General features: G+C 39.6%; 1 protein-coding gene across 35 annotated transcripts in view; it reads left to right on the plus strand.

Moving 5' to 3' along the window:
- The window catches only part of ESRRG (estrogen related receptor gamma), a 471,650-nt gene that overhangs the window by 410,470 nt on the left and 36,450 nt on the right, over window positions 1-24,730 (plus strand). For all 35 annotated transcript variants that reach the window (XM_083605305.1, XM_083605327.1, XM_083605314.1 and 32 more), the window contains one exon: window positions 877-1,038. In XM_083605305.1, coding sequence (XP_083461431.1) covers window positions 877-1,038 — 162 coding nt within the window. The remainder of the gene's footprint in view (window positions 1-876; window positions 1,039-24,730) is intronic.

Raw genomic sequence — 24,730 nt, forward strand, 5'->3', positions numbered from 1 at the left:
AACTCCTGGATAAATTATACAATAGAACATTTAAAGAAAAATCTTAGAATGAATTTCCTCAGGTTTTATAGCCATTGAATGCAGTTTCTGAAAACACTTGAACTCCACTAAGTGACAATTTGAACCTTGGTTTCTCCCATCCTATACTTCACAACTTCACACTGGGTCTCATGAGTGGTATATATAGATTTATATGTTCACACCTGATCCCATTGAAGTAAATAACATTCCCACCAATTCTGGTAGATAGGGGCTATATCCCCAGACCAGCAGTGACATAGCAAATGTTATACAGGCCAAAACTTAATATTTGTGGATAGCTCAGTTGGTAGAGCATGAGACTCATAATCTCAGGGTCGTGGGTTCGAGCTCCATGTTGGGTGAAAGATTCCTGTGTTGCAGGGAGTTGGACTAGATTAGTACGTTTCCGAGCACAATTCAAAGTGCTGGTGTTGACCTTTAAAGCCCTAAACGGCCTCGGCCCAGTATACCTGAAGGAGCGTCTCCACCCCCATCGTTCTGCCCGGATGCTGAGGTCCAGCGCCGAGGGCCTTCTGGCAGTTCCCTCATTGCGAGAAGCAAAGCTACAGGGAACCAGGCAGAGGGCCTTCTCGGTAGTGGCGCCTGCCCTGTGGAACGCCCTCCCATCGGATGTCAAAGCGATAAATAACTACCTGACATTCAGAAGACATCTTAAGGCAGCCCTGTTCAGGGAAGTTTTTAATCTGTGATATTTTAGTGTATTTTTGGTTTTCTATGGAAGCCGCGGGGTACAAATAATAAATTATTATTATTATTATTATTATTAGATTCTTAAGTGGAGTCATGGAAAATACAGTGATTAGTATTAACATATGTTCTGATCTATATTCACAGATAACAAGATTGTCTCTCATTTGCTGGTGGCTGAACCAGAGAAGATCTATGCCATGCCCGACCCCACTGTGCCAGACAGTGACATCAAGGCCCTCACCACTCTTTGTGACCTGGCAGACAGAGAGCTGGTGGTCATCATTGGATGGGCTAAACATATTCCAGGTACAGAATCTATAAACAAGTATATCTTATGAGATTTCTGTCTTTTAAAAACCATTACATAAAAGATTAAATAAGAAAATAATACATGTAGGGCATTAAATGTGGAGACCACAAGGTAATAATGACTAGTTGTGGTGCTGTGGTCTAAACCACTGAGCCTAGGGCTTGCTGATCAGAAGGTTGGCAGTTCAAATCCCGGTGACGGGGTGAGCTCCCGTTGCTCGGTCCCTGCTCCTGTCAACCTAGCAGTTCGAAAGCACGTCAAAGTGCAAGTAGATAAATAGGTACCGCTCCGGCAGGAAGGTAAACGACATTTCCGTGTGCTGCTCTGGTTCGCCAGAAGCGGCTTAGTCATGCTGGCCACATGACCCAGAAGCTGTACGCAGGCTCCCTCGGCTAATAAAGCGAGATGAGCGCCGCAACTGCAGAGTCGGCCACAACTGGACCTGATGGTCAGGGGTCCCTTTACCTTTTTATGCTGCCTCTCCTTTAAACTAGCATTATATGCTGGGCCCACCTTGGTCCCTGTGAATTGCACCCCTGCAGGCAGGGTTTTATCTCTTCTGGTTCTACCTTAGCAAAACATGTAGGTTAAAGCCCTTTGTGACATGCACATCCAAAGGAGTCTTAATGGTCATAAAGCACTTGTGTGAAAACTGTTTTGGTTTAATATTTCCACATGCTGCCCACATTCCACAGAAAATAAGCAAGAGAATTTGTCTTTTGCTTATACGTCTTGCCTCAGGCAACAGTAACTGGAAATAACATTTTGGAAGGAGTTTGTACATATCAAACAACTTAAGCTTTCTTTGGGTTCAGTGAAATTGTTCCTTCCACCACACACACACCGTCCTACACCTACCCCATTTCACTTGGTTTGAATTTGTGTTGGCACACGTGTGTCCTAAAGCAGCTGACACTGTAGGCAGCCATGAACCATGAGTACAGGTGTACTTTAATGTCTACAGACAACATAACAGTTCTAGATTACATGACCAGTATGATCTGCAACCAATGCTTTGATTTTTTCAAATAAATATTTAGCACTTCCTCCTTTAACAACCTTCCTTGTCTTCAGGGTTGGCCCAATACATCTTGCTACCAGGAGTGAAGCAGCAATTTGTTTATTTATTGTGTTCATATCCCACCATTTTAGCCAAGGAGCTCAAGGTGGCACAAATGGTTCTCCTCCTCCTTCTGCAATCCCTGTAGCAACCTAGGAGATGATTTGTGACACCATGATCAGCTCCTTGGTTTGAGGAACTGAGGGCTATTCTCCACAGGCTGTTGGATTGGGCATTCAGACGAGAAATACACACAGTGCCTGGTTATTTGGCATTGTTACTCACTTTGCTAAGAATATGTACACAGATGCTCCCCCCCCCCCCCCAGTGTGTGGATAGGCCTAACTGTTTCAGAGTAGCCACATGAGTTGTGAAGATTTCGAGAGGATTTGACAAAGAACATAAAATAGCTTCTGAGACTTTTTTTTTACTGCTCTCCTTAATGCTACCTTAACACTTTGGATCAGGCACTGTCTCTTCCAGTGAATTTGAACAATGCAAGGCACAAGCCTGAATGATTCTAATTACTTCTCAAAACCAAATAATAAACAACTATCAATACACATCTAAATCATAATTTGCTTAGAAAGGAGGACAGTAACACACGTTCTGAAGCGCTCCGCATTTTCTTCACAGAAGAAATTTAGTTGTTCAGAGTTTGCATCACAAATGGCTTATAAACGAGCTTTTGAATCATGAGCAATGTTTTTCTGGTACAGTTAACTTATTTCTGTCTCCTTAAACTAGTTTGTCTTTATGCTTTGAATGCTACAGTAATTTCTTTAATCAAATTGATGGAAGTCCCTTTCCCAGCCCACACTGAAACCAATTTATTGGTCATGATACGCCAGCTATGTTACTAACAGTCGTAACGAACTGTCAGGCAATATCGCAGTGAAGCTAATTTGAAGTCATTAGGTGTGCAGCGTTCAGGCAACAATTTGTTACAGTGGTTAGGAACACAGCTGACATTTCTGAATGGCTTTGTTCAGAGCAGGTCTAGATGAGCCCAAGCAAATTGTAAACTAATTTAAACATCACTCTGTATTATACTAGCTACTTTGTCTTACACTGGTTGCTAATAAAGCACCCCAGATTAAGTCAAAGCTAGTTAAATAGGTGAGTTTGAGTTTCATCTCTGGACAATGCCTACATCAGTCTTACCAATATGGGGGCATTTGCCCTAGAAGTCGGTCAATAACACATCATGGTGATTGCCAAATATATTTTATCAGTTTGATTTGTGTTGTGAATACATGACATAGGTTTGCTTGTGGGTATGGAAGAAACCAGGCAATCTAGAAGGAGAGAAAACAATGGTTCAGTGCCTGCAGTTAGCAGCGAAAGCTGTTGGATGCTTAAAGACTGGCATTCTAAATTACAGACCAGGAATCTGAACCAATTGTGAGCTGTTGAGGAATACTTCAACAGCAGGCCCACGGTCAGAGGCAAATTCAAAACCCGGCTTATGGTGGTATATTAAACCTATTAGCTAAATATACATACTGGTGTTCACTTGGCTAGAAGGAGATAAGAGATTGAATTGAGTACAGAACCTTCTGGTAGCCCTTTTGGAATGCAAAGTTTGTTAAAATTTTCACTCATTGGTTGGAAGTAAGTCACCAAAATACTGAACGCATAAGGGCAAGATGCAAAAACCGGTGCTCTCAACGTGGTTACTTCAATTTTTAATTATATAGAATTTGATTATCTACATTTTAACTTTATTTATGTATTTTATTGAAACTTTGGGTACCAGCATATTTTTATTGCATACATTGCATTGCATACATTGCCATTGTGGGAGATCTTGTAACCAAGAGGCAGGATACATATTTTCTAAATTAATAAAATAAATATAGATAATATTTTAAAGAACATAGTATAGTTATTATTTATTTATCTTAATGTCCATTATGGAGTCATTTAAGCAAATGTAGAAGTGATCACTTCAGAATAATTCTCCAGGTTATTACAAATAAAATAAAATTAGTTCCAACCATCTTATTATTCAGGAAAAGGATAACTTTGCCAAAATGTGTGCATCTTCACCTCCTTTAATGCTTTAATGACAGCTTTCCATTTTCCCTTTCTATGTGTTGGTACTGAAAAGTAGAAGGGGGCAGTACTGCTACAGCAATTTATGTTAATGGAAGTCATCATGTTTGACTTTGCAATCATGGTTTTCCTATAGTTCCTTAAAACTTAGTTTCTAAAGGTATAGAATTTTTAACACATGGTTCTATACATGGCTATTCAAAAGTGAGTCCCATTGCGTTTAGTGGAACTGACTCCCAGATAAATGGGTATAGGATTGCAGCCTAAGGAGCTTTTTCTGAGCATAATTTGGAACCAGTAAATGTCCAAAGCATATTAGAAGCATATTCAATTTGTTGTTTTATCTAAAAATTGATTGATTTTCTCATGCAGATAAATTTAATTTTACAGCTAATCAAGAAAATTTGATTTTTTAAAAAAATTAGAAGAAACACTGCTTTATTCTTTATTCTGTATTCTGTCACCATTTCCTCTCATTTCTTAATTTTGGAGTAATTTCTTAAAATTTTGCATCAATCCCTTGAATGATTATCATTTTTTTGGTGCCCACTTAAATTCCATTGATACTACCGTGCTGCTCTAGCTTTTTTCTAGTGAACAAAAAGATACAGAAATGAGCAGAAACATACCTTTTCCAGAAAGGAAACACACACACACCTTTATATATGGATTGAAAGGCTTTATCAGTAAATAGAATTAGTCTACTTGCATTAATAAATCAAACAAATGAAAAGTGTTGTTGTGAAACATGACCGCATCTTATCTGTAGAAGAAAATGATCACAATGGTATTAGGAAATTCTTGACTTCAGTTACAGGAGCGTAAAGGCACAAGAACAGATGATGGTGCCCTAATAGCCCTTTTTAAGAATGACAGGGCCCCACCATTAGCATCCTTTTATATCCTTGGAAATTGCTCATGCCTCGCTTTTCTGGTTCCTATCTGCCTGACTCTTTTTTATTTCTCTTTCAATTTCATCCGCGCTCGGATAAGCGCATGCTAACACAATATGATTGAGCTGTAAAATGGAACGCTGTCCCCTCTAATCTCTTTTATGTAGATATGGAGGTTCTTCCACACTCCACTTCATTCTTTCTCCATTGTTGGCCTTTATAGAATGGGTTGCCGAGTAATGGAAGCTCACACTGTCAAATATTAGAGCTAGGTTTCACAGGGTGTGATAAGAAGATTATCAGCCTAGCAGTCAGATCTATTGTTGTTCTTTGTGTCAGATTAAAATATTCCTATGCACTGTAACTTTGTTAGTAAAATACTACAGGTATTTAGGAAGGCTGTGTTGTTTCCAATGAGACAATGCTTACATTACAGTGGTACCTCGGGTTAAGTACTTAATTTGTTCCGGAGGTCCGTTCTTAACCTGAAACTGTTCTTAACCTGAAGCACCACTTTAGCTAATGGGGCCTCCTGCTGCCACTGCGCCACCGGAGCACGATTTCTGTTCTCATCCTGAAGCAAAGTTCTTAACCCGAGGTACTATTTCTGGGTTAGCAGAGTCTGTAACCTGAAGCGTACGTAACCCGAGGTACCATAGTAGTAGATAAATCTGTGAATAAGATGTACAGAACCTAACTTAAATACTGAAAGCGTATGTTAGTTTTATTGTGTGTTGCATTTTGAACATGGTAAGTTTTGCTTTCGGATATAAAGCCCATTTTTTCCCCATGAGATGAGATTCTGCTGATGTCTGACCACATTTTCAAAGTCACTTAGGCATTGTTTCTGTAATGCAACTGTCTCATTGGCATTCTGCAAAAATGCGCAATGCTCTCCTTTTACTAAGTGGAAGCAGGAAACATTAAGCTCTTTAAATGTGCATAACAGGAAGCTTAAGAGACAAAATGTTCTCTGTCGTTTTGCAGACACAAAACTCATCAAGTTAGACCAAAGTCCTTGCAATGTTTTACACTTAAAATTAATTTTAATTTGTACAAAAACATTGAATCTGGATTATTCTTCCAAAAAACCACCTTTTTATGTTGTAAAATAAAACCAATTGCCATCAAGTGCTTTCAGATTTACCTATTATGCAATTATTACTTGTCTAGCATTGCCTGCTGGTACATTTAGGTTGCCCAAAGAGGTACTAAATATATAGAGAGAGACTTATAATTAATTGAAAGACAGCAACCACTTTTGAGACATAAAGTTGAAAAATAAGTTGTACAAAGTATTGTGGCATTTTAAAGATGTGGATTATAGGGTTTTTTGTTTTTAAAAAACCCTTAATGTGCCACAAAATGATTTTATTCTTTGCAATTCTTTGAATTTTCTGCAAAAGACAGAAAACAGAGATATCCCTCCAGAAATTTGCATAGCATATCTTAAAATCTAACATACTAGGTACAGTGAGTTTCATTTGTGTACCAGCAAGGAAGCAGGTAAGCTTTCTTGAAAGAACATATTTGTATGCATGTGACCCCAACAAAAGAGAAGTTATAGAGGGCCACCTGGAAAAAGCATCAGGGAGAAAATAAGATTGTAGTTGGGAGTGGTCATTAGAACACTGAGAGGAAGTTTTCATCCGTTTGCCGATGTGAACACAGTGGTGGATTAGATGAGGGCCAATAAGCTGTATTTATAAAAATAAAAATAAACCAATTACCCCTATTCCCACAAACATTCAAAAGGCCACAGAATGTTAATCAACCAGGACCTGGTTATAGGGAAATGTTTTCACCTGGCGCTTAAAGAAGGTGTCAGGTGAGCCTCTATGGAGAGTGCATTCCACAAATCGAGAGTCACCACAGAAAAGGCCTGTTCTCGTTTGGCAACCAGACCTCTTGTGGAGGAGGCACACAAAGAAAGGCCTCAGATGATGATTGCAGGGTCTATATCAGTTCATATCGGGAGAGGTGGTCCTTGAGCTGTTGCAGTTCTGAGCCGTTTAAGGCTTTATAGGTCAAAACCAGCACTTTGATTTGGGCCTGGAAACTAATTGGCAGCCAGTGCAGTCGGGCCAGGATTCAAACCGTCTTCCTTTGGTGAACACCTGGCCACTGAATTCTACACCCGCTGAAATTTCTTAAGACGCATTCCTATGTATAACACGTTGTAGTAATCTAAACTAGAGGTTACCTGAGCATTGATGACAGAAGTTAGGCTACCCCTGTCCAGCTAAGGGTGCAGCTGAGCCACCAGCCAAAGCTGATGGAAGGCACTCTGCACCACTGAGGCCACCTGAGCCTCAAGCAACAGCAAATGATCCTGAAGTACACCCAAGCTACATGCCTGCTCCTTCAGAGGGAGTGCAACCCCATCAAGAGCAAGTAGCCTTCCATCCACCCTGTCTAGGGTACGACTCACTAACAGTGCCTCAGTCTTATCTGGATTGAGCTTCAGTTTGTTGGCTCTCACCCATTACTGAAGCAAAACAATTGTACAGCACATTCACTGCCACATCTACAGATATAGAGGAGAATTAGAGCAGTGTGTCATCAGCATATTGCTGATAATGTATTTCAAAATTCTGGATGGCTCCACATAGCTGTTAAACACCATAGGGGATAAAATCGAACCTCCCAGTTGAAGGCTCCAGAGGCCAAAGAAGACTCCCCACACCATCACCCTCTGGAAATGACCATCCAAGGAGGACCAGAGCCACCACAAAGTGGTGCCACCAACTCCTGACTAGGACAGCCACTCCAGAATGATACTGTGGTCAGGGAGAATTAACAGGAGACAGAATCATCATATAGGGTGACCAAAGCAGTTTCTGTGCCAAAACCGGGCTTAAACCCTGATTGAAATGGATCTAGAAAAACTGTTTCCTCCAAGAGCACCTGGATTTTGTCCTCAACCACCTGCTCAAGAACCTTGTCCAAGAAGCGGAATTTGGCAACTGGCTGGTAGTTAGTTAGATTTTCTGAATCCAGGGAGGGTGGTTTTTTTTTCAAGCAAACGAGGACCACCCCCTCATGCAGGGAGGCATTAATCAACTCCCTGGTTCAACCAGGTATCCTCTCCCTGCTAGTTTTTATCAGCCAAGAGGGGCAAGGGTCCACAGCACAAGTGGTCACCCACCCTAACCAATCCAAACACCTTTCCCACATCCTCAAGCATTCCTAACTGAAACCCATCCAACACAACAGGACTAGACAGTGCTCTGGACACCCCTTGAGCTTCATCTGCTCTAATTGTGGAGTCAATATCCTAGTGAATGCAAACATTTACCCTCAAAATTGTGTTACAAACAAGTCAAAGCAAGCTAACTTTGGTTCCACCACCTCCTTCAGGCCAAACTGTACAAGAGGCTCCTCACCACCTGGAAAAGCTCTGCTGGAGGCAACAAAGTATAGGCAATGATTTGCATGGGGATTACATTCCCGATCCCCACACTCATTAGTATGGATGTTGAAGTCCCCCAGAATCATCAGTCTGGGAGTCCTCAAAACCACCTTTGAGACTATCTCTGTCAGCTTAGAGAGGGGGACTTCTGGGTATTGAGGCCACCAGTAAACCAGCAGAATCCCTAATCTGTTCTGATTGCCCAATGCTAGGAAAACACACTCTAGATTCCCCACAACTGGACAGCAAGCCTGGAGAGAGAGAAAATTTCTATAGACAACAGCAATCCCCCCTCTTCAACCTTCAAAGTCTGCCCTGATGCTGAACCGTGTACCCAAATGGGCACAGCTGGGTGAGACCAACTCCACCCAGCTCACCCACCCAGTTCTCAGTGATACAGACCAGATTGCTCTTCTCATCCATAATCAGATCATGTATGATGAAGGTCTTACTCAGAGCTGACCTGGAATTCAGCAATAGCATCCACAGACCTGGGGACTGGCTGATAGGACAACCACAGTTCCCCAAATTGGAGGAGCGGTTGGTACATGGCACAGTCACTAACTGCCTGTGCCCCGTACCCAGCCTGCACCACCCCATACTTCCCCTTGCTCAGAACCTGCAATCCTCTCTTCCTAGGCACATTTAACATCCTTTGATTTAAAGAAACAACAAAACCCCCAAATTTAGAAACTCACAAGTTTAAAAGCAGTTAAAAACAATTTTGAACATTTTTTAAAAATAATAACCCCACCAATACCCAAACAGTACCCCAACCCAGCCTCAGCTTTTGTAGCTGGAGTCAGTCAGGGCCCTGCTCTCCCAGGCCAGGTAAAAATGGACTTCAAGGCAAGGAGCAGGTCTTCCAGGACTCGCAGCCAATCAGAAATCTGATTGTGTAAAATAATGTTATTGATGGATTTGTAAGTTAAAATATTCAAATCTTTCAGTAATGTTCAATAGTTAGAATGAGACTTTCATATTCTTTGTAAAAGACTTGTTTGACTCCAGAGTTTCTTATATGTACTGTTGTGGTGGTGGTGGTGGTGTTTTTCCCCTCCTTTGAAGTCAACACTTTCTCTTATCTTTTCCCCAAATCACCCACATCTGTGAGTCCATGCTCTCTCTCGTACACACAAACTGGTGATTGCACTACATCCCCCTCCTTTATCTGCCTCAACCAATCTCCAAATGAATGCATGCCTATCATGGCCTTAGCTTTGACACTCTGGATATATTGATTAATAGTTGCCCTAAGCTCCTTTTAGCAAATCAAATTTTCACTTTTAGCAAGGATTTCGCCTCTGATTTATTCAGCAAAGTGAAATGCACTAAATTGACTTTGACATTCAGGGAAAATGGCTGAAAAACAAAGAGGAAAGGAAAGAGATATAAATTGTGTGGCAGCTGGGTACTTGAAGCATAGAAGAGACAGGTTTCTTTTTGGGGAGGGAGCAGAATATCATTGACTAACTTAAAAACATAAACATTTAAACAGGAAAAAGTTGTTTGCTTATACTAGATGTATTTTGGATTGGCACATTTTGCATACAAAGCCGTCATTCATCTAGCTCTGATTGCCAGTGGTGAAAGCATCTGGGTATATTTTTTGAAATAATTACATTTTATAGATATGCCCAAGAATTGTAGATATGATGTAATGTAGTAATTGTAAGTAATATAGGACCAAGTTGGAACAAGTAACTATACTAAGCTCCATTTTTTCTTTAAACTAGACCGTACATCATGGGTAGGCAAACTAAGGCCCGGGGGCCAGATCTGGCCCAATTGCCTTCTAAATCCGGCCCTCGGATGTTCCGGGAATCAGCGTGTTTTTACAAGAGTAGAATGTGTCCTTTTATTTAAAATGCATCTCTGGGTTATTTGTGGGGCCTGCCTAGTGTTTTTATATGAGTAGAATGTGTGTTTTTTATTTAAAATGCATCTCTGGGTTATTTGTGGGGCATAGGAATTCGTTCATATATTTTTTTTCAAAATATAGGCCGGCCCGCCACAAGGTCTGAGGGACAGTGGACCAGCCGTCTGCTGAAAAAGTGTGCTGACCCCTGCCTTACATTAAATAAAACTTTAAGGCTAGACACTGGCTATGGGTAAGGGTATGGCTCAGTGACAGAGCATCTGCTTTGCATGCAGAAAGTCCCTGGTTTAATCCCCGGCCTCTCCAGGTAAGGCTGGGAGAGACTCCCTGCCTGAAATCCTAGAGAAATGATGTCAGTCAATGTAGATACTACTAAGCTAGATTGTCCAATGGTCTGATTCAGTATAAGGCAGCTTCTTATACTCCTATGTTTCATAATAATTTTAAAACTTTGATCCAGGTATGTGTTGTGCAAATGGAAAATCACTTCTACATTTGTAAGATAGCCCCATCAAATTATTCCAGCCTCTGAAACCCCACTCCATACCACTCCATATGACCCACCAACCCTCTGGATCCAGGGAAGGCCTGTTGCGCAGTTGGAGCTATGCTCACTCTTCTCTGTATCCAGCCCTAAATATTTAGCATTTTAATTGAATGGTTAATGGTTAATGGTTTTGATGGCATCAAAGTTAAATGACATAAGTGTGGTTCAGGCATGCAATGTCTCTAAACTTGACTACTGTACATTTATCACCCGCAGCTTTACTACATGAAGCAACTTTGAACAATCGGGTTTGTGGTGATATGAAAGCACTGTGTGTGGTGCTGAAATTTCAGATTGGGCATACACGTTATCGCTTGATGTTCCTGTCATCAAGTGATTAATTTTTATTTATGAATTTATAATCTGTACTTCCATACAAATGTAGCAAGGCGGTATACACCATAAGAAAAAGATTAAACAAAGATTTCCATAAAACTATCAATTAAAACATCCATAAATACTTATCGTAGTTTTAAAAAATCATGTTGTAGAGGCTTGTCTAAACAAAAAGTTTTCCGAAGAAATGTGAAGGGAGGGAGGGATGGTTCCTGCCAGACATTTGCTAGATAGATGTTGCACAGGGCAAGGCCTGTCACACAAAAGGCTTATTTCCTAGTAATTCGGGGGCTGTCCCTGGGAACCGGGGACAACTGGTAAGCCTATCCTAGATACACTTTTGTTACTAGAGGCCCAAGTGTCTTCTACCAGCTTTATCTGTTTAACGAGCTGCAGCCATACCCTGAACAGGGATAGTATGACAACTGTAGCTAATGCACTGGTAGCCTTGTGGCTAGATTACTGCAATACGCTCTAAATGAAACTGCCCTTGAGCCTGGTTTGGAAGCTCCAAATTGCGGATGGTAGCAGATAGCTGACAGTATGTAATGGCATTGTTAGGACATTTGCATCTACTATTGAGCCAGATTAATTTGTATTAATTTACAAAGCCCGTAACAACTAGGTCCAGCGCACCTCACGGCCTGTCTGAACCCTTATGTCTCAAGGTGAATCACTAAGATAATTGTTCAGATTTTGAACTGCTTTGGGCCTAAGTTGTTTAGGGTTTGTGAATTAACACAATTAACTTGAACCTGGCCCTGTTGCAAATCAGCAACCAGTACAGTTTTTCAGCAGTGGAATAACATGTTGCTAGGAACCCCTCTCGTGTGAGCAGTCAAGCTGCTGCATTCTACACTAGTTGATGCTTCCAGACCAGATACAAAGGTGGCCTCACATGAAATTTGTTACAGTAAGCAATCCTTGCATGGCCTGCTGTGGTCACACTGTCTTGGTCCAGGAATGATGACAGAGGTGGTAAAAAGCACTCCTGGAAACAGAAGTCCCTTGTGCCACCCAGTGATGGATTAAGGAGCACACATACACCCCGAATGCTTCTTCATAGGGAATGTTACCCCATCCAGAATAGGCAGTTGACCTATTTCCTGGACACAGGAATTACCCACCTCACAACTGATGGCAAGAGCATCAGAGAAGGGTGTCGTTGACAAACTCCATGGGAATTTCCTTTATATACCTGGATCACAAACCATTTAGTGTGTGTGTGTGTGTGTGTGTGTGTGTGTGTGTGTGTGTGTGTCCAGTCATCCATTCAAGTGACAAATCCTCTAACAAAGTCATCCAAGTACATAGCTATACACATTTTTATTTTTACCAAGTGAAGCCAAGAGACCAAGCAGTGCAAATGATAATAGAAGATGTGTGTCATTTCTATGCAAAGCCCAATTGAATACAGAATCCAATCAAATCCAATTACATGCCTCATCTTAAGGGTGTGATCTGTAAGAGACTCACTCACCATAATACTGCCATTCTTAATGATTTTACTCAGGATTGGGTATCACTCATTTAAATCAGACCTATTTCTGAGTACACCAGTTCAGTTTGAACTTGCTCTGTCAGGGATGAGATCCCAGTGTTTACAGGACTACTAGTACTTTGCTAGGTTAGCAGAGCTGCATAGCAAGCTCATTCTTAACACAAGAAGCAACCTTATTAGCAAAAGAAAGAGAATATAAAGTGCATCCTATTTCCTTATTTTCATGTTACTATGCTCTTCTTTTTCTTCATTTGTAAGAAATCTAATAGGCCGCTGCTGCGGTGGCTGACCTCAAAATTGACCTAAGACTCAAGCAGTGGTGGAATTTTGCAAATGGGAGAGCATCTGGAGTGCCACACAAGACGTAGCAGGGCATCCCAGGCATTTACAGACGTATTATTTCCTTAAAATCATGCTGTTTCCCACATAATTTAGTGCAATTTTCAGCCCTCTTAAATGACTTCTAATTAGGAGAGTGCTATAAAACACCAATTTAAATTGCTGGAATAATCTTTCAGGGGCTTCATTTCCCAAACAACTTACATTGTACACTAAATAGATCAAAGAGGGTCAATTCTGTGTAAGTGAAGGAAACTTAAGGAGGGTGAATTACGCTCAATCCTATCTTAAGTGAATTCAACTCAAGGAGGGGAGTTCTTTCCAAACAGAACATTAAAGGCCCAATCCTTTCAGCCCCTTTGCCAGAAAATCTGTGTTTAGCAAACGACTAAATGCAACCACTCTGCCAATGCAGTTTCGTTATCTGTTGTGTCAGCATTACAAGCCAACCAAGGACATTGCATTAGCATGGCAGCAGAGGATGTGAGCACCACTATTCTAGAAACGTATACTGCCAGAGGAGGTGCCGCAGGAGAACTGTGGGCAGAAGCTAGGCAGGGGCTGGCTCGACAACAGTGTTATAAAGGTGGTTTGGATGCTACTTTTGTTGGCATGCCTGTATGTCGAGAGACGATGGTGTGAGCCTCTGGGGGTGAAATCAGACCACTGTTTGTCTGATGGTTAAGAGTGTGACGGGGGCGGGGGGGAGAGTGTGACTGTGAGTTCAAATCTTCCTTGTTCAAATCGCAAAAACCATTAATTCAAAGGTAATCTTAGATAAGTCCCCATCTTTCAGTCTGAGCTTTCTCTCCCCCAATATTGGCATTTTGACTATGGAAATAAGCACTGGTCTACTTCAATGGGTTATTGTAAGGTTTGCTGAGATAATGAAGGATCATTTTGAGTGCTTAGAGGAGAAAAACTGTTGTCTTAATATTAGCATTATGTGCCACAGAATGAATCAAACTTCTCTGTTCAGCGTGGAAAGCTGAAACAAATGTACCACCCTTACCTTAAGTTAACTGCAGCTCTGTCTAGTTACTTGTAAAACTAACCAGGTCACAGCTAATTATCCTGCTCTCTAACAGAAGTGGGTGGAGGACAAGAGGTTAGTCTTAATGCCACATGGTGTTGATGCTGTGTATTACAGAAGGCCGAGGGGAGGAGAGAGGAAGGGACAAATATTTGATTACACTGGTTTGAGAACAGACAGGTCTTTACCTGCATGACTAGGTCAGCGGAATGGACCAGTCTAGTTTTTCTGGACTAAGCTGTGTCCAGTTAAATACTTTAAAGAGCTTCTACTTTCTCTCTGAACACTGCAGGCTCTCCACATGCTTAACCTAGATTGGAATAGGATTAATTACTTGAATTGCAAGGTCTCCGCAAGCCATCAGCACGTTTCCAGCAGGACACATGTCCTGTGTTGGTACAGGGAAGTGCAGCAAAAGGAATGTCTGGGTGTTGATGGCAAGCTATGCTCTTGAAAGTGTGTGTTTGGATTTTTAAAAAACTTCTTTTTGTATCTTTTGGGTCCTGTTTCTAATGTTAAATCTAATTTTAGGCTGTGCTCCACATAAGAATGATTATATTGCACATCAGCAGCAGTGCTTACTTATTTAGTTACAAGCATTTTCCTGCCAGTGTCATTTAAGATTGGCAAATCATGCTTTATGGTTTGAGTAATTTAAAAATCACTATAAAAAAATAGAACCATTTTCTTGAAGAAACTGACATATAATCTATGTATACTATACATGCATACTTTGTGGGTTAAATATGCAACATAACAACATGGATAGCTCACCTGGTTAGAGCATGATGCTGATAACACCAAGGTTGCAGGTTTGATCCCTATATTCCTGCATTTCAGAGGGTTGGACTAGATTATCCTCAGGTCCTTTCCAATTCTACAGTTCTGTGATTTTATAATGTAAAACAAATTTAGTTAAGCAACTAATTTGAGGAGTGTACAGAGGAGCCACTCTTGGAATATATTTCATTGCAAACTTCGCTGGAAAAAAATGAATTAAATCCTTCTAGAGAGGTTTGGGGCTTGATGTAAGCAGATAAATTAATAAATAGTTAAATACACAGGGTACGATGACTCCCTCTGAAATAAAATAAGTTTAAGGGAGAAAGCTACCAGCTGAGAAACAAAACAGAACTTAAACCAATCTTTGACAACTTGGTTCCCTCCTGATGGTTTAGACACTGGCAGTGTCTTATGGGAGTTACAGTGCAAAACATCAGAATTGCTCTGGATTGGTGAATAGTTGTTTAAATTCTAGTTTCTCATAATAATATATACGTTTTATGTCGTGAACCGCCCTGAGACCTATGAATGAAAGGTGGTATACAAATTTTAATAATGATAATGATAATAGATAAAGTTATTGAGTTTTATTTTTATCTAATGCCATTGTATTTTCCTAATTAAAATTATAAATTGGTGTCTTGATTCAGAATAATCTAGTCTGGTTTTGCCAAATTTCTTCTAGCAGAGATCTTGTGTTTTTAACTTCTATCTATGTCTGACAGACAAAATGTTTCAAGAAGGATTTTTGGCATAACTTTCCTCCAGCCTACCCAATTTCATCACATTAATTTCAGCTTCCATGCAGTTGTTAAAGGCACAGACCCTCCAACATTTCTCTGATGAAAATAGGGACGTCCCATCCTATAATGATTATTTTACTTTTTATACTCCACACATTTTACTAGGTTGCCCCAGCCACTCTGGGCAGCTTCCAACACATATAAAACATAATAAAACATTTTAAAAAAACTTCACTATACAGGATTGCCTTCAGATGGCTTACGGTCGGATAACTCCATACCCTCCAACATTTCTCCAATGAAAATAGGGACATCCTAAGGAAAAGTGGGGCATTTCAGGATCAAATAAGAAACTGGGACGTCCCTGGAAAATCGGGACACTTCAAGGGTCTGCAAAAGTTGACAAGCTTAATCCATGCAAACAGATAAAGATTTCAGAATACAAAATTGCCTCAACTGGAGCTGCTACAGTATCTCTTGCATGTGGCAGTTGCTGCTTCAAACATGCTGCCAAAGCAGCATCTCCCCCAAGTATTTCTTGAGTGCTTTTGTGATTGTGCCAAAGAGTACTTGGAAATCCCCAATCATTCTAGGACCCTTTTGCAAACTAAGGCAAAGGGAGTGAAGAGAAGGAAATCACAAACCCTCTTACATTTGCTTGCAAATATTGGGGGAGTGTGGGAAGAGATCCAGCATGATAGGCTGCTGTCAATAGCTTGTCCATCTGCAGATGTGGAAATGACAGTTCTGAGGATGTATAGTGTTTAATTTCCTTCCTTTATTAACTTCAATTTCAATGATCTTGGTAGGATATGATAGTCTGATAGTCCTGACTGTTATTTCCACTTCAGCTGTGGGGCAGGCAATACCAAGGCTTGTCCGGCAGCCAGTTACCCCCTTCACAAGCAGAAATAAGGCCTTTGTACTCTCTTTTACCTCTTATCTTAATTTGTGATGGGAGAATATTGACGGGGCAGAGTTTGCCGTTATATTCGAATTCTCCGTGGGAAGGGGCTTTGCCCCTTAGCAAAGAGTATTACATGTCCTCCAATACTTTAAAGAAGAATTTGATTTTAAGATCCCTTCTCTTATCAAGGATTACTCTCTGAACTGAAGACTTTCTTTGGTTACCGAATTTTGTTACTGTCCAGAAGTCTGTCCTGTACAAAGCCATGAAGCCTCCCCACTCTTAGATTAAAGGCATACTAGAAAAAAACCAACAAAAACAATTCTCCTACAATCTCCTATTATCAACCTTTCAAAATTAGCCTCACCAGTATGCGAAATGACAGCCTGTGCACTCTGAGGCGTTTTAATTTTCATGAGTGTGCATTTACTAAATTTCCTGTGTGTGCATTTTAAAATGCATCCTTCCCTCAAAATTTTAACATCTGTAAACCCTAGGAAGGGATCTGAACTCTGAAGAATGACAATTCTAACAATTCACAAGGAATCAAGAAAAGGCAAAAAAAAAAAAAAATAGAGACAGTGATGTCTCCCAGACATTTAAACTAAAACAGAAAAAAGGGAGGAGAAAATGATAAGAAATTGTCCCTGTTAAATAGGGACAATTGAAAAGTATAGTATCCCTTGGGAGTTACCTAAATTAGAATTGCAATTTACTTCTACATTTTATTGCTCAAGTTAAAAAAAAAAGAAAAAGATAGTGGGATTTGCAGTAATTCCCATGGTGTTCCAAATACCAGTATTTTAATGTATCTGTACCATTCTGAAGTGTCTGCTCCATGGTACATCCGTACTTGGCTTGTTATCCTCTTATCAGCCTCTTTGCCTCTCTTTGTTTATTTGAGGAGACAGGAAGACTGTGTGAAGGCTGCTTAGTCAGGGATATCAGCGTTGTTGGCAGGGGAGTGATTGCCAGTTGAAAAACAAGGCATTATTGCTCATTTTTTCCCTCTTATTAGTTTGATTACATTTGCAAATCAAATCAATCCATCAGACATGATCAGGCCTCGTCCGCATTTTAAGGAATAGTAATCTCTGTCTAATAAGATGCAAATGTGTCACATCGGTAAGTAACCAATAAATCATCGTCTTGTCTTTGGCAATCATTAAATATCAGAACCAACAGTCAATTTTTAGTATTTTCAATTTGCGATATGCCGCTGGAATATAAAGATAGATGGACGTAATTACACAAACCAAACACTATTTCAGTTCATTCCAGACAGCAAATTTAGTGGAAGGTATAACTGGCTTGTCATCACACTACATTATTTCTGGCGGTTCATGCAAAGTTCACAGACAAGCTTCAAATGGACACTGCATATATATATATATATATATATATATATATATATATATATATATACACACACACACACCCACACACACCCTCACCCACATCCTACTCTGGTCAAACTTCATGAAATGTGTCAAGTACCCATCTCATCCCTTGGTGCACAAAATGACAGAAACAGAAAAGCGGCTTTCTGCCCCTCCTTCCAAATGAAACCACATTCTGATGTAGTAAAACAATAATAGAGAAAGCTTTTTTGTTTTGTTTTTTACAATTTTGGACACATAAATGCTGTATTCCTACCTTTTGGCTTTTCTGTCAGCATTATTTTTATTATTAGTTTTCCCACTTAGAAAAACAACCGCCACCCTCAAAACACACTGCTTTTCTGTTTCCTTTGGAAGAAAAGGATGAAGCATGCTTATTTATGAGAGAGAACTTGCTTACCCAGGCTTCCCATATCTAGAAGGTTCTGTCTAGTGGTCTGAGGCACACTGCAGGATGGCAATATGCTTTGTATATGTCTACTGAGAACAGATTTCATGTTGCCTTAGGTGTCCAGATAATTAAGGTTTGTAACTCCATATATTTTCTGTACCTCTTTTGCTCATGAGTTATTTAGTATCTGACTATTTATAAAGAAGACAGGATAAAACTGCAGAGGACTTAGCAGTAATTGAGTAACCCATTTTTTTCTTTGTAAAGATATAGAAATTCAAATTGTTTCCCTTTTCTAATTGATTAGGGATTTGAGAGAATTGATTGCCTCATGTGCTTCCTAAGGATTAATTAATAGCTCTTTTGTCTTACTTAGAGTGTGCTGCTTTCCATTAATGGGTCTATTTGTACTTAAGGTTTACGTGTACTTTAAGGTGGGCTGCCATGTGTAGAAAAAGGAAATCTATTTCCAAATGCATGTTGTATTTTATTTATATATATATATATATATATATATATATATATATATATATATATAAAAACCCAAGTGCTGAATATTCATACATAATTTCTTTTGCTAAGTGAGATACAAATTTGTATGGTTTTCCTTTCCTTTTTTCTTTTGGATGATAGTCAACTGCATTATTCCTTATATTTGAATCCAAAGAAGTTGGCCATGCTCTCCATTCATTGTATTGTCTGCTTGAATGACTTCTTTTTGTTTTACATATTATGATCTTAAAATTCACCTAATCTGAAAATTCATCTGAGAATGAGTTAACACTTGCTGGTTACTAAGAGTTTCCTGTCTCAGCCCAGCTCATACTTGTGCAGAAACTGAAGCTAATACTTCATTGCCTTCTGCAGCCTTCCATATGTTTGAAAATCATCCATTTCAGGTTCCAGTTTTCTGTTCCAAAACTACTAAATTTACAAATATATAAAGCTGCTTTATACATAGTCAAGACAATTGATTCATCAAGCCCAGGGCAGGAAATCTGTGCCCCCTACACCCAATGTTATTAGACTTCAAGATTCCCCATCTCAGTCTCATGGGAGTTGCATTCTAAAAACATCTGGAGAGTCACAAGTTCCCCACCGCTGTAAGGCAAAAGCCTTATAGCATAAGAGCCTGCTGGATCAGACCAGTGACCCATCTAGTCCTGAATCCATTTTTCACAGTAGCCAATCTGAATATTCCAACACTCTGCTTCATTCGATTTTAATTTTAATTGATTTTTAATTTCAAGTAACAAAACATATCCATACAAGGAATACAGAGCTTAGTAGTTGTACAGAAAAGAAATAAAAATAGTGGTTGATAGTTGTAGTCTTAGACATTCAATATCCCCTACTAAATCACTTTCTCAGCCTGGTGCATCCAGATATTTTGAACTCCCATTATCTCTGAAAATTGACCATATTTTCCAGAACATCGGTGGGACACCAGGTTGGAGAAGGCTGTCCTGGATCTTCAGTATGCACACCACCTGTTTTACCACTGATCTATTACTTTTTAAGCATTTTTATAACAACTATAGGTTAGAAATAACCTAACCACTTCTTTTACCAACTAGTTAGTCTGGAAAAGAGAGAAACTGTAATCAAGTGCTTGCATAAGCAGAAACTCCAAACAACTTTCTGTCTGGATGTTTAAATAGCCTCCTCAGCAACCTCACTCTTTGCCATTGCAAAAATAGCCGAAAATAAAATGCAAGAATAATCAAAAATAGCTGCAATTGTCTTTGACTTTACATGCTCTCTTAAACAGAAACAGCTCAGCAAGAGATGTCTTAACATATTTCCAGGTTGCATTGAATGTATGCTTTGTCTTTTCCGAAACACAAGTTCTAGCCAAACATGTAATAGCTGATATGTCTCTTTAATATGAAGAAGGGCCGTGAGGGATCAGTCCATAAATCTATCTAGTCCAGCCTTCTGTTCCCACTGTGGCCAAACTGATGCCCATTGGAAATCCTCAAACATTCATGAGTGCAATAGCACTCTCCTGCTCATGTTTCACGGCAAATAATACTCAGATGAATACTGCCTCTGGCGATGAAGGTACTGTATAACTATCATAATGAGCAGACACCACTCTCTGGCCTTCATCTATAAAACCCTTAATAACTAGACACTCTTTTCCAGACTCATACTTTCCAGACTCATAAGTCCATTGATTTCATTGGGACTATTATTTTGTTGGATATCACTCTTTGCATGTGATCATGCAAACTGGATCATTCCACCCCCCGATTTTATGCAGATTTCCAGTGGACCATAATAACATGTCCTTTATAATGTGTGTGTGTGTGTGTGTGTGTGTGTGAGAGAGAGAGAGAGAGAGAGAGGGAGAGAGAGACTTTCAGATAAATTAGTTTGCTACCTATATGCACCAGTACCAAGTTTGAACCTTTCGTTCTTGAGCTCTTCCTAGCCATTGGCTAGGAAACAACAATAATATGTGCTAGGTAGCATGGCTGAAAGGCATTGCAAAAGTTCTCCCAGTAGGAGCCACAGTGTGAGTAATTTTGATCACAGCAGCCCGTTGATTTGATTTTCCAAATAAATTAAGTGCGAATTAGGTAAGAGATTTCTGTAGAGGGAGGCTCCACATCTCTGGGAAGCCAAATCCCATTGAGACTTTCTGCTAGCAAGGCTGGCAGAGAGGTGGAGTCTAGACTTTGCAAACATGAAAATGTGAACTGCTGAGCAATCTGCATGTAATTCATTCTTGGCACAGGAAAGTCTAGGTCTATTTTCTGGCAAAGAGGTTTATAAATGAAATAGATTATGAAGTAGTACAGAAAAACTGCTTGTATTTAAACAATGTGAAATACAATATCCTTTTACATACAGTTTTTCTTTGTTACCTTGAAACACTGGAAATATTCTAGTTTGCACTGGAATAACTTGATTTTCATGCAAGGGCTATTTTAGTGGTTTCCTGCAGTGGATCCAAAATATTTTTATCCTCATTTATTTATATCCCATTTTCCTCCAAAGAGATTAACGTGGCATACACATTTCTCCCTTTCCCATTTTGTCTCCGTACGAATCCTGTGAGGAAGAATAGGCTGAGAGATAGCGACTGCTCCAAGGCCACCCAGTGAGCTTCATGGCTGAGTGGGGATCCGAACTTAGACCAACAGTTGAATCACTATGCCACACTGGCTTTCATTTTTAGTATTCTTTCTTTGAATCTTTTCACAACTCTACACTCTTTAGCAGTCTGCTGTACTGTTGAACGAGGCTATAAAAGTCTCTTGAACGTCTGTTTTGATTGCGTGAGGAACACCCATCAGGTATCAGCCTCTGCACCAAAGTATCTGGCAGCTTGTTCTGTTAAACCACAAAGGCAAAAAAGAAAGAAAGAAAGAAATCCTATGAATGTGTTTATATGGAAATAGGATTATTCTCTCATTACCTAACCCAGAAAATAAATAGGAAAAAGACAAATGAAGGGTAAGTTGAAGAATTGGTCAAATGTGACAGTTGAGCAAAAAGACAGAATATCTACACTGATTTCTATGATACTGAATCACTGAGAAAGTAAACTGTAAGGATACTATCACATGGGGGGAAATGAATTTGGAATCTCCTTTACTACACCTACTAGTGCTAATGTGAGCTATTAGATACACCATTGATTTAAATGTAAATGTGGTTCTTTATTCTGAAGACCAGGTGATTAATTCTGTTAGGACAGTGATCAATGCCTGATGAAATGTTTGGATCTGTACATATTAGATATAGAAGAGCACCACCAACACAGGTGTCTCTTACCTAGCTGGGCAATATTTCTGATTTCCTCGAAACATGAGTTTGGTATTCAAATGTATGTAGTTCTGCCATTTTTTTCAATTAGGTTCATCACTGATTTGATTTAAAAAAATATTTAAATGTACAATTGGGTGGGTTGGTGGATGAGAGAGAGAGCTTCTGCTATTGAGCTTCCTAGCCACCTTGTTTTATCAACCATAGTTTACAAATAATTCTGTCTGAACGACCGTATCTGTCAGGGGAAGTGAGCAATTTTGGTGATTTCTCCTCCCCACTGCAGCTCCCATGTGCTACAGAAACTTCCATTGCAATGATCAGAAGTCTCGGTTTTTATCAGAGTGTGCAGAAAAATAGGGCAAATGGACATCATTCAAAACATGAATTTTAGACCAATATTTTAGAAATATTGAGTCAGCCTTTTTCACCTGACATTTTCATGGTAGGACTTTGTACAGAGGCTATGTTCTTAACGAGGTCAGTCTGGAAACCCATTTGGCCATTGTTACAACTGAAAAATCAGGCTAGCTCGCCCTTCCCCTTTTTGTGAAATGAAAGGTAATAAGTGATGGTTCATCAATATGCAAATATTTAAGAGATTTTGAAAACAAAATTAAAACAAAAAGATAGGTTGAAAATTATGTTTTGGTAGATGGAAGAGCTAATAGCTTTTCTTTCCTTTTTTTTTCTTCCAGAGAAGACCTTTATAAGGATTTTATTACATGGGTAATTACATATTTAAATGTAATGGCACCAACAGAGCCATTACAGTCCATTGAGTAAATAATATGCATTTTAGAAACCATTTATAAATATGTATTTATTTGACGGACCAGAACGGGGTTTTTTTAAAAAGACATTCTCATTCACTGAGTAAATAATATATGGATTGCTTTTAAAGATAAATATGTATTTCTTCAGGATATATTCCAAGCAATTTGGCAAATAATATGCATTTTTCTAGCATTTAAAAATACATGGAGTATAAAAAATAATCTACTCTAAGTATGTGTCTTTCAAAGAGATCAGAATGACTCTGAAAACGTCAAATCTACCTTTTAGGATTTCTGCATTACATTTCTTTTGTCAATTTTATTGCAAGCTCATTCTGAATTGAGTACGCTTTAAAACATATATATTTTCATATACTTTATGCATTTCCATATATTGACGCTTCTTTAGTTAGCTTTTGTAACATTATTTTTTTTATATATAAATCCCATTCAAAGCCTTCAAGCACTTGCTAGGAAATAACATAAGTAAGAAATCTTCTGAAGTAAGAAGTCCTGTTGAGTTATTCAGTAACACAGTCTGAAGCACCCTTGCACCAGAAGGAAAGGGGGGGTTGGATTAGATGGAGGCATCCCTTTGACCAGCTTCCCAGGTCAGCTGGCCTCTCACTGGCCACCAGACCACTGGTGGAATCCCTGCCAGCAGAAAGCCCCAAAGCAGGCTGCCCTGAGGGCAAGGTGGGGTGAGCTGAGCCAGGATCTGCTGGATCAAAGACTGTTTTAACTACCATTACACAATTGCATCAGACTCATCCAGGGCCAATTGATGCACCAGCCAATGAGCACCAAACAAACACATGGCATGAAATGTGTGAGTGCATTTATTACATATCAGGTTTCTCTGAACCAGGAGGGCAGAAGATGACTGTAGTTGACAGACTCAAGCCTTCTTCCCCATTGTAGCTTTGCCAAAAACTGCCTGCCCCAAATTCATTGGTGCTCATAAAATGTTGTCATCTGGAAAAATAGCAGATCAGGTCGTCTTTCCATATCCCATGGATCTGACCCTTTCTCTTCACTTCCCAGAAACTGTTGTTTATTTTTTTTTAAAAGATGTTAAATGCATTCATATATTTGATATCATATTTAGTTTGTCCCTGAACTTCATGGCTGAGTGTGTATTTGAACCTGGTCTAATCGCTGTAAGTGTTAAAAACATGCTTATTGATTATATTATTGTGAGGCGTATTTTAAAAAAAACAACGACTCTTAAATGCTTATCCAGTCTTGAGCTATACTTTCCTGGGCTCCTCTAACCCACTCCCTGTGGTTGGCAACCTGTTACAAGTAGTTTAATATATTTAGTGTTAAATAAAAGCACTTGCAGATGACCCTCACTCCAGGGGTGATGAATACAGTTTCAATACTGTGAAACTTCACAATCCACCTGAGTTGTGAGCTTTAGCTTCCACTGGATCCTTTTGCCTGAGATTGACAAAGAGTAGTGTGCACCTCACTCCCCTTGCAACACACTTCATTCCATGCTTCATGTTAGATGCTAGAAAGAGCAGATGCAAACGGCAGCAGAATACCCGTCATGTAGAAAAAGGGACTTTGGTCCACACAGCTTTTCTTACCTCACATAATGAGGGGCATCCTCTGCTAAACAACTGTTCAAGGGGCATTAGCACTGCCCTTATTTGCGTTTGGATATCTAATTTATGATTCCCCAACCAGCTTTTTCCCTGACTGCAGGGATGCTTGAGGAATTTGATCTTTGCAAATTCCAATAGGGACTGACCTGATGTACACCTATTGGACAAATAAACAGTTTGGAATGTATCAAAATACGTTTAGAAATGAATGTTTTGCCAGAAATGAATGTGTGTTTAAAT

The sequence above is a fragment of the Podarcis filfolensis genome, assembly GCF_964270895.1.
Source record: "Podarcis filfolensis genome assembly, chromosome: 3".
NCBI classification, from domain to species: domain Eukaryota; kingdom Metazoa; phylum Chordata; class Lepidosauria; order Squamata; family Lacertidae; genus Podarcis; species Podarcis filfolensis.